The sequence below is a fragment of the Ceratina calcarata genome, unplaced genomic scaffold (genome assembly GCF_001652005.2).
Source record: "Ceratina calcarata isolate Rehan_Ccalc_2016 unplaced genomic scaffold, ASM165200v1 scaffold363.2, whole genome shotgun sequence".
In the NCBI taxonomy this organism is placed as follows: domain Eukaryota; kingdom Metazoa; phylum Arthropoda; class Insecta; order Hymenoptera; family Apidae; genus Ceratina; species Ceratina calcarata.
In genome coordinates, this window is record NW_017159356.1 from 940,724 (window position 1) to 955,823 (window position 15,100).

Genomic DNA, 15,100 nt, shown 5'->3' on the forward strand with positions numbered 1-15,100 from the left:
TTATAAATAAGAATAGTGAACCTACCTACATTATTTTGACTAGATATTACAAAGTGCATATTGTACAATAATATACTCTATAAACTGTACTAGAAAACGGTATTTCTTATTCATATATAAAAATGTTATGAACAGTTATAAATTTGTCATATATGTATATCTAGAGCATACAAAAAAAGAAGAGATATTAATCGCAAGAATCGCATACAGCTGCTCTCATATGCTGCCATTAAAAAATTATAACGAATACAATGCTCATCTTTATATAAATTTGTCAATAGGAAATTCCTGTCTGAATGAACTTCACATTATACTTAGATTTATTTATTGAATGGAACATACTTTAGAAGTTCCATGAGAATCGTCCATGGCAGCTGCACGTCTCTTTATGCCTTCTAAATATATTTCACGATTAAACAGTCCAGCACCCAGCGGAATACTATAACAAATAATCAAGGAACATTCATTTTCTCGTGTTATAAAGAACATGACGTATCTATGTATATTATTATACACACGTGTCAATTCCAGGCCTTATGGTTGTTTTAAAAACACCCCATACAGGTTTGTGATCTGAGGTACAAATACTTGGCACAGAATCGTAGACCAAACATTCTATAACTCCATCTTTATGCGAACCAGAGCTTTCGTAACTAACTCTTCTAATGTATCCTCTTGTATGTCCTTTCCCTTTAAAGAGAATTCTATCGGTATACGCGGGTGTGCGTTGTTTGCTGCTAGAGTCGAAATTTTGTGTTCCTGGATCATATTTGTACGTAGGAGGAAATGTGATCGGTGCCTCCTCGAAACCACGTAAAACAGCTCCCTCGTTGAGGATCGTTTGCAATTGATCTTTGTGCAAATTTACCGGCGATTGCTGCGGAAAGGATGTATCCGTAACCCACTGTATAACTTCTTCCCTTGGCTGCGCTAACCGAAAATTTAAATCGCCACACCAAAACACGCAGTCAAAATTTTGTGTTACGTCTGAAAACATTAAACATATATTCATTTATCGACTTTTCTGTAATACTAATTTAATTGTGAGAATATGTTTATTCTATACCTTTGCTTTTATGTCTTGTTGGCAGATCTTTCGGTAGATCAAGGTTCCTAATTATTCTTTTAATATCGTTCACTCTTTCTTTAACTTTATCTTGATGTGCGGTTAAATGTGCGGTAACGAATAGAAAACTTGTGCCAAATAACATTAAAGCTATAGCGACGGCCCCTTTTGTTCTAAAGGCAGTCCCCGTTCTAGTTGAAAAACTAGCGTCCTCAGCAATGGAACAGAACCAAATTAAATCTCTCCTCAGAAAGAGTGCAAGATGTAGCGTTCCTAGACCTGTACTAGAGAGTAGCACATGGGATGGACCAAGAGTTTCTTGTAAAGCTGCTTCCCATTCACCTCGTTCGGAACACGACTCTTGTGTTCCAATAACTAACAAATCTGGAACAGTTTCTATATCCGACGGTAACATAAAATCGTTCAATTCTTTTGGTGGATTCTGTCCATTCATATTCCACGTTCCGATGAAAATTTTTATTTCACGATTCGGTAATACTTTTTCGAGTTCCACTGGTCCGAGCAGTGAATTTGCGGCGATCCTTCCATGAAGGAAATTTCTGTATCAAAGAAATAACACGCGTGAAAGTTGAGCTGTATAAAAAAAGGGCTAAATTAATCCTTATTTAAGTACCTTTCTCGTGCTTTCTGTGTAGGAATTAGATTTAGAACTTGAGCAGCTAATAGTGCTTGCTTTGCCAAACTATCCATCGATGCTCCGGATGTTTGGGATTGATGACGATCTTTCTTTTTAGATAAAGCATCGTGAGATGTAGAACGTGGTTTAAGTTGAACAGGTGCACTTTTAATAGATTCCGGACTCGAATGTCGCATAGAATTTGTTGGCGAATTTGTCACTAAATTGTCTACAGATCGCCTATGAACAAGTCTATGCCTTAAATATGCAGGAACATTTGGAGATATAGATCCAGATGATGAGTTTTCACCTAAAACATTAAAGTATTATATAAAATTATTATAGAAAATTGTATATATATAATTTTTCGCAACAATGTGAAACATGTTATAACATATACATATATGTACTTGAAAATAACATTTTGAAATGAAGTTGACATTGTAAGGTAAAGCAATAAAGGATATCACAAAGTGTGTCTGTAATGAAACCAAATTGGTTCAATTGCCAGGTACTGTATTTATTAATAGTGAGTCAGTTATCCAGAAAGTAATCTAACTGTCCGTAATTTATTCAAAGTAGGTAGTGTAACTACGTATTTAGCATGATTTTCCTCAGTTATAGACATTGTATATGAATGCAATTACCATTCGAACAATTTTAAAATTTAATTATGGTATACTTTTAAAAGATGCAATAGTAATGCATAAATGAAACTTTTCTGAGAATAAGTATACCTAATTATTATTACATTACTTTATACTTTATATACATTACTTCAAATTTTGGCTTAAAGTTTCTACAAATACTTATATTAGTAATACTTTACAAATGATCAAATAGAATAAATAGAATACAACATTTAGGTAATAATAAAAACGAAAAACATTTTAATAAGCATGAGAATCAAATTTTAAGCAGCAGGTATATCTCATTTATTATATTATACCTTCTTTTCCTGGTTTTTCAGTATTGTTAGTATCATGGTATTGAACCATACTGTAAACTTCAAAAGGATTGTAGAACTGCCGTTCCATTTCCAAGAAGAAATAAGTGATATATTTCCCTTTTGTAAAATACTCATCCTTTAAGCATATCTCATTTCTTTCAGACTCAATTAGAAGTTCATTTTCATCTGATGATTCTTCAAATGAATCTTCTGTCGACTCTGCAGAGAAATCACTATCTTCACTACTCTCTTGTAACATTACATTCGTTTCTTTTAACAAAAATTTATTTGTCGCTTGTAAACAATTTTTATTATCAAAATGCTGCACCATTATATTTGGTATTGTCGGCAAAGTTGAAATTTTTGGAAAAGAATCTGAATGTTTTAAAGAGACAGTCTTCTTCAAAGGAGGTACTTTTCTTACAGAAAAATCCTGTTTCATAAACGCGATTTTCTTTTCTAAATTTTTATCTGAACCATCCTTAAACTCTTCTTCATTACTTCCTAAATTAATATTTGATGTACTGCATGCCTTTTTATCTCTTTGTATACTCGACATGTTTTTACACATATTAACACTATGTAAATTATCAGTTTGCTTAATACTATTTAACACACTTTCGTCCGTCATAACTTTATTATCCTCGAAATTCTTTTCGTTTTCAATAATACTTTTTATTGCACTATCAAACCTTATTTTATTTTTAGCATCAGCCTGTGGCTGAGGTGTAATTTCTTTATCACACTTATCACTGTTAAGTTTGATATCTAAATCTCCGAGTCTTTTTTCTGAATCTTGTTCAAAATTTGAATTTGAATTTGACTTTGTTCCTTCCTCCAGTTTATCACTTCTATTTTTTTTAAAGATTTTGAACACTTTACCGAAAACAGATGTTTTCTTTGTTTTATTATTTGTACTAGACATATTTAAGAAAGTATTTAACACTATTTTTGACCAAGACAATATTTGAAATTTAAATCGTCTTATGTCAGTGACTAATGAATGTAAACTGGACGGACTGGACTGACTGGAGTCTGTCAGAGTCTGTCAGTGAGATCTACGTATTCTTACCACACATTATAGTAGGAATTCCTTAACGGTATTAGTGCAGAAAAACAAATAGTGGGGAGCACAAGGACATTACCTCATTCAGTGAGATCTACTCATTGTCAGATTACAGAATCATCCAAAAAAGATTACAATGTAATAAACATGTAGCAGCTAATATCACGTGTACTTCAATGAATATTAAATAGATAATGAACGGAAGAATTGTCTCAAAAACGAAGGTAAATAATGATTTTATAAAAATACATGCACGTTCAGTACACATAAGTAAATACGTGTATTTATTATATGTGAATTTTGTGAGAAACGTTAAACGAAACATATTGCAACAAATTCGATGTTTTTAATTACACATAGCTCTTACCTTCAATAAATGCACCTTGTTGTTCTCTTCTTGTAAAACTGCTGTTTCTTTCAGCAAAACTCTCCTGGATATTGTGCGTGCTACTCGCTAAATACATTTCTTCTTTCTCAACCATCGCATCCGTTTGACAATTCCCATTAGCAGACGCTACCTCGGATTTGACGGATGTACGACTCAAAGTGGTTGGAGATAATCTACTGACAGTTAAACTCTGCGGAGGTGTCCTGCTACGTTCAGTCATCGCACAGCACAGCGAAAGCTTTGTACTAGTATGAGATCCGTGTTGGGAATTTTCCAATTTAGAATTTTTATTCGAATCCCCATCCTTGTACGACGTTTCTAAGCATCCAACTTTAGTCTTTTTGTTCATTAGTATACGGCAAAGTGATTTTTTCTTTTGCTTTGACTTAGGAGAAATATCTGACTTGGCATTAGACGTATCATTCTCTTCATGATGCTCCATGGTATTTGCAGTTTTATACTTCAGACATTATATAATTAGTTCATTTTATATGTCATCAATGAATCATGTATTGTTCTGTAGTATCATATAAATCATTCAGAAATGCTTCAATAAGTTCATCTGTTGTATATATATATCACTAACAAATGATTCAAGACTTAGGCATTTATAGCATTTCTTTTATACCCTTGTGGTTGTCCTTCAAAGGAGTGAAGATGTAAACAATAATTCTTCCTTTCTTAATGTTCATCAATAGTGTAAATATTTTGTATGTATATTGTTATTGTATGAAGAATGCATTAGCAATAATATGTATTTTATTGTACTATATAGACTAGAATTATAAAACAAGATGACTATCTTGTTAACATTTATAGTGCTTTATCATAGTACTTTATTATCAGCATAGTTTTCTGCATTTAAATCAATAGATTTACAATGTTATGTCGATAAATAATTGCACTTCACATATTAATAAATTTAACACTTTCATGTTGGACAATTTATATAGAATAATTAAAGTGACTGTAAATAATGCATATTTGTAATTGTAATATTTAGGATGACAATCTGTTTTCCACTTCTTGATTTATTGTTTGCAGAAGTAAAATTCATTTTCTCTGTGCATTTTCATCCTTAATCACTTCGAGGAACTATAGATCGGAAATTTGTCAACATATTATTGTGCTGTAAAACCAAATTTGGTATTAAACCATCGTGCTCATTGAAAATCGAAGGTTAATTTGGCTCAAATCGAATAATCTTCTTCTGTATTATTACGAAATTCACTTTGTGTTTCAGCTTCGCATTGACTATGCATCGACACGTCATTCACGATAAAATCCATAACAAACCGCATCGTGATTGAAAATATTTGAGAAACGGTGATTGACTCTAACTTCTGCCTCCATTTTTAAGTGAGAAGTAAAACGAAATATATAACATGTACAATTATATCTTTACAAATCTAATATGAACTTCGTTATAATTATCATTTTAGCAATAATACATTCCCGTTCTGGATAAAACTGTCACAAATCCAAATGTACCCGTAGTATATCCTTCGCTCCTTCAGCGCTGATTTCTGAACTTGCGCAGCTGTCAATCAAGCAGACGACAATGCTGTCGCGTCAATACATTTTCTACGAGATTTCGTGTTTCTTCAAATAACGTTCTTTACGAATGACACAACGGAAAGCTGAACTGCGCGTTCTCAAAGAAAATTACTTAACGCTACTCAAAAAAATGACATTTCTCGAGTAAGTGCGACAGCTTAACTGTCAAAACGAGCAGACGACGTTTATCGACGCCATACTGCTGGCAAAAGCCATCTGTGACGCATTCGCAATATACTTCACGTAACCTGGCTGCTCAATGCATGCGCATTAATCCAGACGTAACTGCACGTTACGTTGATTACCAGTGCCGTTTGGCGGGTTGAAATACTATGATGTTTGTTTACGTTTACAATAAGTGTACATTTGAAAAATGCAAACATACAATCGTATCACGGCGGTAGGGATAAACGTTCAATGCCGAACTGTAATGATTGTGGCTTTGTAAACGAATTGACAAGAGAGTAGTACTTCAACCCTGTTCGTTCGAATTGTATACAACTTTATGTGTTCTACATGTCAATCATGTGAATAACATGCAACTTAGACGCAAACAAATGATCGTGCGTGGCTAATAAATAGTTGTGGAAAATAGATTTTCAAATTTTCGGCAGATAGATAAGAAGGATCATTGACTACTCATTACATGTATTTATCGAAGAAGATTCGAGAAAGACGTAGAAGCTGTACATACATATTGTAGAATTTGACGCCTATATTATATATACGTACGTGCATAACCGCGATTTTCCAAAAATTCGTTTCAACTCCATTGTCTCGTAAAACCAGTGTTATATACATACGTATATTCGTTTATAGTGAGCAATAGTGAGTTTACGAAAGAATTAGGTAGCATATATTGGAAATTGACGATAACTGCATATCTCGGCGAATATTGGTATAGTAATAAAAGAAATGCCAGGGCATGGTAAGTACAAGTACATATTAATACGTAATGTGTACCTTAGATAATTAGTAATAGGTGCATTATTCGTTACAAACTCTTTCTTTTGAAAGCAATTTTAAAAAATTGTGTATAACTATTTTATTTGTCATGTTGTTCGCGCGCTTTTAATTTAATGTATTTACGATTGACATGATACGTGTTTATACGTACTTATGTAGTTTACATTTCGTATTTTGTAAAAGGAAAAGGTGATTGAAGACGAAAATGATTAATCTCGAAAGAGAAAAAGGGAGGAATAACTTTTCGAAATATCGAATTTCGTGCAATGAATAAATTATAATCGGTAGAACGAGTAATTAAAGGGAATTTTTTTATTAATAATCTTGATTCTGGCGCTGATTTTTAATCGTATGTGTGCCTTGCTTCTTTCCTAGTTACGATTAGGTGTCAAACTCGCAACTAATATTCGCATTTCGCACCCGCGTCCCCGACGTTCCGCGAATGTATGGGCAGAATTCTAATGAAAGAAACTCTCATAAATATGTAATTGTAGATTACGAAGTCACAAACACGAGCGACATTAAGGGTTATCTTTAATTCTTAATTAGTTTTGGAAATATGATGTTTGCTTAAACCCTAGTGATAGCGAAATATGAATCTATATAAAAAAAAAATATTATTGGAAATATATGTTTCGTAAAAAGCTTAGCTAAACATGACATTTTTTAATGCACATTTTAACTGACATTTTTTTAATGCATATACGTTTCATACTACATAAATTATGTTATTTGCTGGGAATATTGGTGACATGATACTGTTACAACATTCGTTTTAACAATTTTAAAGCAAATGTGCGTGCATCCTGCGTAAAACTGTACGATGAACCTTCTGTGTATTATCGCATATGTGTATAGTCGAGCAACTCGGAGTGCCAGATATATATGTAATGTTTAGGAGACCTTTGAAAACGTAGAATTAATTTAATCAGTTGAAGCCAGATTATTATACATTTCGATTAAAGTAATGGTAGTATGAGAGACTCGTGAATAAAGATTAAGGGAGAGAATGCATGATTTTGTACGCATGAGTGAGAGAATATAATTAACAATGGATGAAAGGAGACAGAAATATGTTTCGCGCCGCCACCACGAGGTGTCAGCATTGTATACGGCTCGCTCGCTAGCGGCCACCATTGTTGAAATTCTGCTTTGGTTGATGCCCCGACGATTTTTTGACCAAAAATCGTAAATTCGCCAGCCCCTGGCAAGGGCCCTGTGCGGAAGGTGCGTATCCTGTGGTAGTCCCGCGGCTATGTCAGAGCTATAGCTACCTATCAGTGGTACGTTTCGCGGTTAAAGGGCCACCGGGAAAAGGCCAGTGAAATCGAGTGTGGCCATCGATTTACGCGAAAGAAAGAGGCACCCATGTCCGTGTCGCACGTCTTGTCGGGGTGTTGGTGTTGTGTGCGCTGCTGCCTGAATTGTGCATGGTACGTGCGTGCATGCGTGCCGGTACAATGTAACGCGTCTGGCTTCGCGCACACCATGCAACCCGTCGATCCTAGATCTTGTCGAAAGTGAAACACTTCCGATTGTTCAAGTATTTCCTGTGTGCGAGATATTCGGGCGTCAGACAGGTATCACCGCGGTGGTAACTGGGAATTTTTTCGAATAAGTGCACGTTGTTCCGCGTGTCGGCACACGCGGCTCGCGCGTTATCGCCTGGACTGTTGTCCAGGTGCGAGAGGAGATTCTCGTTCCTCGTCCCTGTTCGTTACGTGCGCGCGTGCAGTTTTCGTGCAGGGTTAGAGATGTTTCTTTCCATGGTTTTGTAGCACGTTGCGCTTGCATAGGCGTGTGCACGCGCGACGCATGTCACTGATATATGCATACATACGCGCATTCGTAGTGTGTATTTTCCATGGATGTATATGCGTGGCTTGTGTAAACGTGTATTTTCTTCGTATATACGCGTAATTCCTGGTGTGCCGTATGTGTACGCGCGCTATATGCCATCAGAATTCGCGAAAAAGTACGCGAACTTCATATCCTGCACCACGTCGTTCGATGAGGAAATCGGGATACGTACACGGTGTTGCACTCATACGTCCGTTGCTTCCCTCGTGGGTAACGTCGTCTACAAAACGCTTATTTATAATTTTGTTCCCCGTATCGTGCCTCCGCAATGTGGAAACCGTTAGAATTTTTTCCCGGTGCTATTGTGACAACTCCATTAAAAGATACAGCGTCGAATCGGCGATGCAAATTTTTCGAAATGAACGGGGCTCGGTGCTGTTGAATTTATTTGATTGACACCGACGTTGACAGATATTGTCATTTTTCTCCGTTGCACATACTTACTCGAAGTCCTTTCAACAGTTTAGAACGTTTTCAGTTTCATACATTTAATTTGCATATTGTTATTTAAACAGTGTGAAGAAGGGGTACTTCCAATTATGTGTCAGAATTATATTATCGTGGTGATGTAAGAAAAATATTTCTTTTTCGATTCCTCGCGAACATTTTTAGTGGAATCATAACATGATATATTATAAACATTTAGCTTTACATTGCTAATTTCTTAACTGACAGGTATAATTTAAGCGAGTAAACAGTACGGTTTTGGATTGTTGGAGAAGACATAAACAGTTAGTTGTATATTAGTGTAAAGAGACTAATATGTTTATGTGTTTTCTTATAACAATTTCAGAAAACGGAGTCTCTTCTAATTGCATACTACAAGAAGATAGAATAAAAGTTCCCCACTTGTATAGTTTACCAATTACTCATCAATATTATCAAGATATATTTAATAATAGTGAACAGAGTGTAAATGCTGTAAATCAGCATTATGACCTGACTTGCCAAAACTCGTGGATTGATACTAGCAATGGTAAACATAATTTTTAGCACCTCTTCCACACATAAGTTGTCACAACAAGGAGATCACTTTGTAATCCCTTGAATGTTACAATGTTATTCTTTGTATTTTTAATATTTACATTTATTTGCATTTTAATTGACTTATAATTTATCTTAAATCCTTTTACTGTGAATTAGGATGTCTACTATTATAATAACAATTTGTAATTAAATTTTTTATTTTGCAGGGCCATACATTTTTGGAGTTGCGCCAAAATGGGCGCTGTCAAATAATTTCATGCAGTGGAACTACATGCAAGAATTGGTAGCACATGGTGGTATGCCAGATGTATATGGTTCATGTCACAAAGAAGGAAACATAAGCGCATCAGATTTAGACTTAACATATGTTAATCAATTTATAAACTTCTTACAACCAATAAATAGGAATGGAGTAGCCAATTCTGATATACAGAAGGGAACAGTTGGTAAATGCTTATCAGAATTTCCAGAAGTTGTGCTTAAAAATTGCAAGGAAAGTTATAGTACCTGTCACAGTGGCGATAGTGAAGTAAAAGCAACTAATTTATTGAATACTAACAAATCCGCAACCACCTGCTCGCTGTGCAAAGAGAAAAGTGAACATTTTCCTGACGCCAAGGAGTTTGACCATTGTCACAAAATCACCGACTGTTTTTCGTCTTTGTCGGAACCATCGATACAAAATATCACTCACTACCAGACTCTGTCAAAAATCTTGGAACAGTATAAAAACAGTTGTAACCTTTGTGTTCCTGAGGAAGACAAACCGTTGAATTTAGTAAAAAATCTGGAGGATAATAAAGGCCGCTGCAACAAGGAGAGCGAAGATAAGAAGAAACTGTGCAATTACCCGGATGTGAAACGGGACTGTGCCGTTTCGGATCGAACAAATCATTCCTGTAACACAGAGAGTTGTTACAATCCGAGGTACAAGGGGATAGACTATGGTTTATTGAAATTCTCGGATCTAAACTCATCGCGTGATTTAAAAACTGACAGAACGCTACTTAAATCTTCGAGGGATAAATTATGTAAAAACTCCGTAGTGAAGTCAGACTGTATACTAAACAAATATTTGAAGCAAGAAAGTACTCCTATCTTTGATAAATGTACGAATGACAAAACATCTTCGTCTTTATGTGAGAAAAAAAATAATGCTGTTTCGTTTCCACATTCATCTCTGAATGTCAAAGACGCGAGTATTAAAAGTGAATCTTGTTCAGAGGAACAAACAAACAGGTCGAAGCACACGTATTTTACGAATACTTGCAAACCGACATTAACTAACTTCGAGGATTTCGAAATGTCAGGACAATATCCGGGTCATAGCCGACCTCCGGTTGGAACGCCTCCGCCACAGACAGTTTGGAATCATCTTACAATGACGCAGGGTCAAGGTAAGACATGTCTCATGAAAACTTAAATCAAATGCGTTAATAATCGCGTTTTTCTTTAAGTGATAAAAGTAATTTCAATAGTTTCAGGCTTGAATATTCATCCAACGGCTTTATCGGGTGCGGCGTTGAGTTCTGCTGGATTTTATACGCATCCATCCATGGCAAGAGCATCTCACCTAACGTCGCAGCTCACACCACAACTTGCGCATACTCAAGCACCCCCGACGTGGCACACGCCGACTGTTCCATCGAAAAGTGTTACTCCGTCTAACGCACCGGGAAATCCATTGTTCAGTTTACAAATGCTGGTAGACAACAGACAGAACCAAAGTCAGTATCGAAACTCACCTGGCTCGCAAAACACATTAGATTTATCTTCGACGTCTGAAATTATCCCCGAGAATTACTCTCGGATACCTCAAGACATCCCGATCAGCTTAACGGCGAGAAACGTAGATAAAGGTAGCAGAAATGGAAATATTATTTCTCCCCCGATACCTTTAAACGGAGAAACCTCGTCGGACAGCGGAATCAGTTCGTCGGTACCAACGCCTAATTCCGTTGGTGAACCAGTTTCGCTCTCGACTAAAGAGGTAACAACACCTAAGATAACGGTAAAAAACTTTGAAAGCAATTTGAAAGGAGTGGCAAATATTCATGATAAGATCAAGGAAATAAACGTAGATAACTTTGCGCAAAAAGTTATAAACTTACCACCGAGTGTAACGATCGAGAGGGTAATACCGGATAAGAAAGAACCCGAAGTCGCGAAAAATAAGGATACGTTAAGCGTTATTGCACAAGTGCCAAGGAATGTTTTGCCTGTTATCGTGAATCTTACCTCGAAGACTGATAAGGACGTAACGGACAGTCCAAGAAGAGAATCGTCTTTGGAACGAGATCGTAAGATCGAAGAAACGAATGTAAGATCACCTAAGAACTTACCGAAACGAGGCAAAAAGGGTGTGGATTCTCTCTTAGAGAAATTGGAAGGTGGAAACAAAAAGCTTGGTAGTGCAGAAAATATTGGATCTGTTATTGTGATGCCGGTAGAAGAAAAAGACACATCGAGTGTTAAGAGTATGTCTCCCGATCGACAAAAATCGAAGTCTCCGAACAGAGAAGACGAGGTAGTGTCGCCAGCATTCAGTAACGATGATTCTAATGATAATACCAAGCAGCGCAGGAAAAGAAAACTAGAAAAACCTCTACGAGTTAGTAAAGATTCGAAGACGGAGGTTGAAGACATGGAGTTAGAGCCTACAGAACCAACAGAACCCAGAACGAGTGAATCGGTACCGGAAGAAGCGACAAGTGCAACGTCTGTCGTGAAATTGGAAGACAATACAGGTACGACGGAACAGAGAATACCTGAAAAAGCTGAGGAAAATGCAGAAGAAAGGTGCGAGGAGAATCAACCGATCAGAAGGCGGAGAAGTAGTGAAAGTACGCCATCTACTTTGGCTCCGGCAAATCAAAGGGTCAGGAGAAAATCAAGCGACGACGCGACTGAATTTTCAAAAGTAACAAGTCCGAAATCTGTAAATAATACGAATAATATGAATAATACAAATCCATTTAACGAAGTCGAATCTGAACTCGAAAAGATGTTTGCCGGTATCGTCGAGGCAGAGACGGATGTTAAGAAGGAAGAATCAAAATCAGAACTTACGCAGTCTGAACTTCAAGAAGGTAGTACGACGAAGACCGAGAACATAAACGATAGTGTGCTGAACACGAGTGAAACGCCAAGTGTAAATCCAACGGACGTTACATCTACGGTTGATACGAAGGTGACTGGGAAGAAGGGAAAGAAAACAAAAGTTCAAAGTGGTAAACGAAAGATTTCAAGATCTTCCGAAAATATTTTTGGAACAGTTGGTAGTGATATACCTCAGAAGGAAATCAAAAAGAGAAAAGTATCGAAGAACTCGAAGAAACAAGAAGCTTCAAAGAAGGCGAAAAAGAATACGAAGATAGACGGTATAAAAGAAATGGCATACGACTCTGGATCGAATGCAAGCTCCATTAGATCTCGTGGACCGGTAGTTCATGTTGAAGGTCCGAGGGACAGTCCGTTAAGCATTCAGGTTGTTAACGCACCTCGGGAAGAGGAAGAAGAGAAAAGTAAGGAAAAACGAAAGACCATTGGTAATGGTACCGCAGGGAGAAGTAAGAGACTCAGTCATCAAAACGATTTAGATTACAGGGGTATGTGTAATATATAATGTAAATCTTTAAATTGTATTATGTATATTTAAACGTATCGTGTGTCGCTGACAATGACACAGGGACAAGATAAATTCCTCGCACACTACATTTCGCACCCATACATACAAACAGCGTGTGAGTTTATGCCCAAATCGGCTTAGGTTCGAGCGATTCAGACAATTCACTCGATAATTACTTTTTCTATCTTATTTATTTTCCTTGACTCTAGTCAGCGACTCACTGTATGTATATAGTATACTATTAATAATCTTTAAATCGTGCATTTGACATGCAGGCAAAGTCAGTAGAGCGGGTCTCTTTAGTTCAACATTATCGTCACGTTATGATGCGCACACGACAGATTCCACATGGGTCTGCGTGTTTTGTAAGCAAGGACCTCATTCTGTTATACCCGGAGATCCGTCTCGGCCACACCCTAATTTAGCTGGCCCGCACATACCACCTGGAACATACACTGTACGTATAATGATAGGGTACTTAAATTATAATGAACAAAATACCACGATTGTTCATCTGTTGTTTTACTTATGTACTTATATCAGCGAATAATCTAGTTTATTTGAATTTCTAGGTCCCGGCTGGTGTTCTCAGCGATTTATTTGGACCATATTTGATCGGAAAAGAACGTTTAGAGGATGGAATTCTTTCAGCCGATGAACAAGAAATTACCACGGAACAGAAAAAGGGTGGTAAAAATAAGAGAAGTTTGAGGTATGCCGGATTAGCCGATCAATTCTCCGCTAAAATGAGTAAAAAGAAAAGGAATTCGATGGAAAGTAATATTAACTCCATGTTCACTGGAATGACCGCGCTTCCCGGAGAAGAACAACGTTGGGAAGTTTGGCTTCACGAGCAATGCGCTGTTTGGGCAGCTGGAGTATACATGGCAGGTACACATAACAATTATTTTACAATTAGTTGTAGCTATAAAATTTTTAAAATCAATTTCACTAATAGTTTACATTTGTTTGTATTATGTTTCCTCAACGATTAAAGAATTTGTACATATCAGATTTATAAAAAAATCATTAATTACATTTTAAAATCCCAAAATATTTGTTATTTTTTTAGTTTAAAACAATTTCAAATTGTTACGAGAGTTTGTGAAGCAGAAAAAATTGTATTTCTTACAGGTGGTAGAGTAACAGGTTTACAAGAAGCTGTATGGGATGCAGCGAAGTCGATATGTGACTCCTGTGGTTTAACGGGCGCGAATATCGGTTGCGTTAAACGAGGTTGTAAGGCCGTTACGCATTATCCTTGTGCGCTGACAAAAGGTTGGCACTTGGATACTAATCAGTATATACCGAAGTGCAACCTCCATCGAGTTACGTGAAACTTCGGTGAGTTTATCGGTACAAGCTATTATGGAATAAGTTATATCTGCTATATCATAACATATAGCTTTAATTTAGAGCACCGATTAGCGAATAAAAATGATATAGAAAATTGTATTCAAATTTGTTTATAGAAAAAGTATGTTACGAAGAAAGGAGAAAAGAATGCGTTTAAATTAACAAAGCGTAAAGCAAAACATCTTTGTGTATAATTCGTATATATTATCAGAAATATTTAACGTTTTAACATCTTGTTCACGCTGTGTATTATATACATACGTATACATAATCAATATTTTTGTTGAGGAACGTTGAAAGTTTAATCAAGTCTAATAATTAATTTATATTTTTCAGCATTTAACAATTTTGAGACGTTTTGAAATTACGCTTTGCATCTGTTCGATGCATAAGTGTGTTTGAGGTGTGAAAGTATATAAATGTCGGATGTTGTATAAAAGGACAGGCGTATGGTAATTCGCATACACGAAATGTATCAATATGCTCGACAGAAATATCTTCCAATGTACAGGATGTTCGGAACGAGAATACCGTTGCTGTTTAAGAATTAACAACGGAACATGGAAATTAACGGAAGTGAAGAAACGGAAATATTCTTCTCGTTAATTAAATTTAATTAATTTTCTTGGCCTGTGGCCTT

At 36.2% G+C, this 15,100-nt stretch overlaps 2 protein-coding genes across 10 annotated transcripts; one reads left to right on the plus strand and one right to left on the minus strand.

Moving 5' to 3' along the window:
- Positions 1-6: 6 nt before the first annotated feature.
- Positions 7-5,858, minus strand: INPP5E (Inositol-3-phosphate synthase). Of its 3 annotated transcripts, XM_018025600.1 has the most exons (7): positions 5,598-5,858; positions 4,086-5,235; positions 2,653-2,871; positions 1,701-2,013; positions 1,067-1,626; positions 519-987; positions 7-439 (listed from the first exon to the last, which is right to left on the minus strand). In XM_018025600.1, the coding sequence occupies exons 2-7, from the start codon at positions 4,546-4,548 to the stop codon at positions 325-327; spliced, it is 2,139 nt and encodes a 712-aa protein (XP_017881089.1). In that variant the 5' UTR covers positions 4,549-5,235; positions 5,598-5,858; the 3' UTR covers positions 7-324. The 3 variants fall into 3 exon arrangements, with proteins under 3 accessions (XP_017881089.1, XP_017881090.1, XP_017881087.1); XM_018025601.2 differs by lacking the exon at positions 2,653-2,871 and having other exon boundaries at positions 4,086-5,857; XM_018025598.2 differs by lacking the exons at positions 4,086-5,235; positions 5,598-5,858 and having other exon boundaries at positions 2,653-3,774.
- Positions 5,859-5,977: 119 nt separating this feature from the next.
- Positions 5,978-15,094, plus strand: LOC108625525 (uncharacterized protein CG5098). 7 transcript variants are annotated; one of them, XM_026814018.1, is made up of 9 exons: positions 5,978-6,391; positions 6,483-6,591; positions 9,283-9,465; positions 9,683-10,873; positions 10,955-13,084; positions 13,380-13,561; positions 13,677-13,995; positions 14,239-14,448; positions 14,797-15,094. In XM_026814018.1, exons 2-8 carry the CDS (start codon positions 6,579-6,581, stop codon positions 14,439-14,441), a joined length of 4,221 nt encoding a protein of 1,406 aa, XP_026669819.1. In that variant the 5' UTR covers positions 5,978-6,391; positions 6,483-6,578; the 3' UTR covers positions 14,442-14,448; positions 14,797-15,094. The 7 variants fall into 7 exon arrangements, with proteins under 7 accessions (XP_026669819.1, XP_026669820.1, XP_026669821.1 ...); XM_026814015.1 differs by lacking the exons at positions 5,978-6,391; positions 6,483-6,591 and adding an exon at positions 8,284-8,699; XM_026814016.1 differs by lacking the exons at positions 5,978-6,391; positions 6,483-6,591 and adding an exon at positions 8,284-8,699 and having other exon boundaries at positions 10,961-13,084.
- The last annotated feature ends 6 nt before the right edge of the window (positions 15,095-15,100 follow it).

What these genes read in the sequence shown, in the direction of transcription:
- INPP5E (XM_018025598.2), bottom strand. Translation starts at nt 3,577, where the DNA reads ATGTCTAGTACAAATAATAAAACAAAGAAAACATCTGTTTTCGGTAAA. An exon ending in TGAAAAACCAGGAAAAGAAG is followed by an intron (nt 2,014 to 2,652) that starts GTATAATATAAT and finishes TTAATGTTTTAG; the next exon opens with GTGAAAACTCATCATCTGGA. An exon ending in AACAAGACATAAAAGCAAAG is followed by an intron (nt 988 to 1,066) that starts GTATAGAATAAA and finishes TAATGTTTTCAG; the next exon opens with ACGTAACACAAAATTTTGAC.
- LOC108625525 (XM_026814015.1), top strand. Translation starts at nt 8,498, where the DNA reads ATGTATATGCGTGGCTTGTGTAAACGTGTATTTTCTTCGTATATACGC. An exon ending in GTCCGTTGCTTCCCTCGTGG is followed by an intron (nt 8,700 to 9,282) that starts GTAACGTCGTCT and finishes TAACAATTTCAG; the next exon opens with AAAACGGAGTCTCTTCTAAT. An exon ending in GTGGATTGATACTAGCAATG is followed by an intron (nt 9,466 to 9,682) that starts GTAAACATAATT and finishes TTTATTTTGCAG; the next exon opens with GGCCATACATTTTTGGAGTT.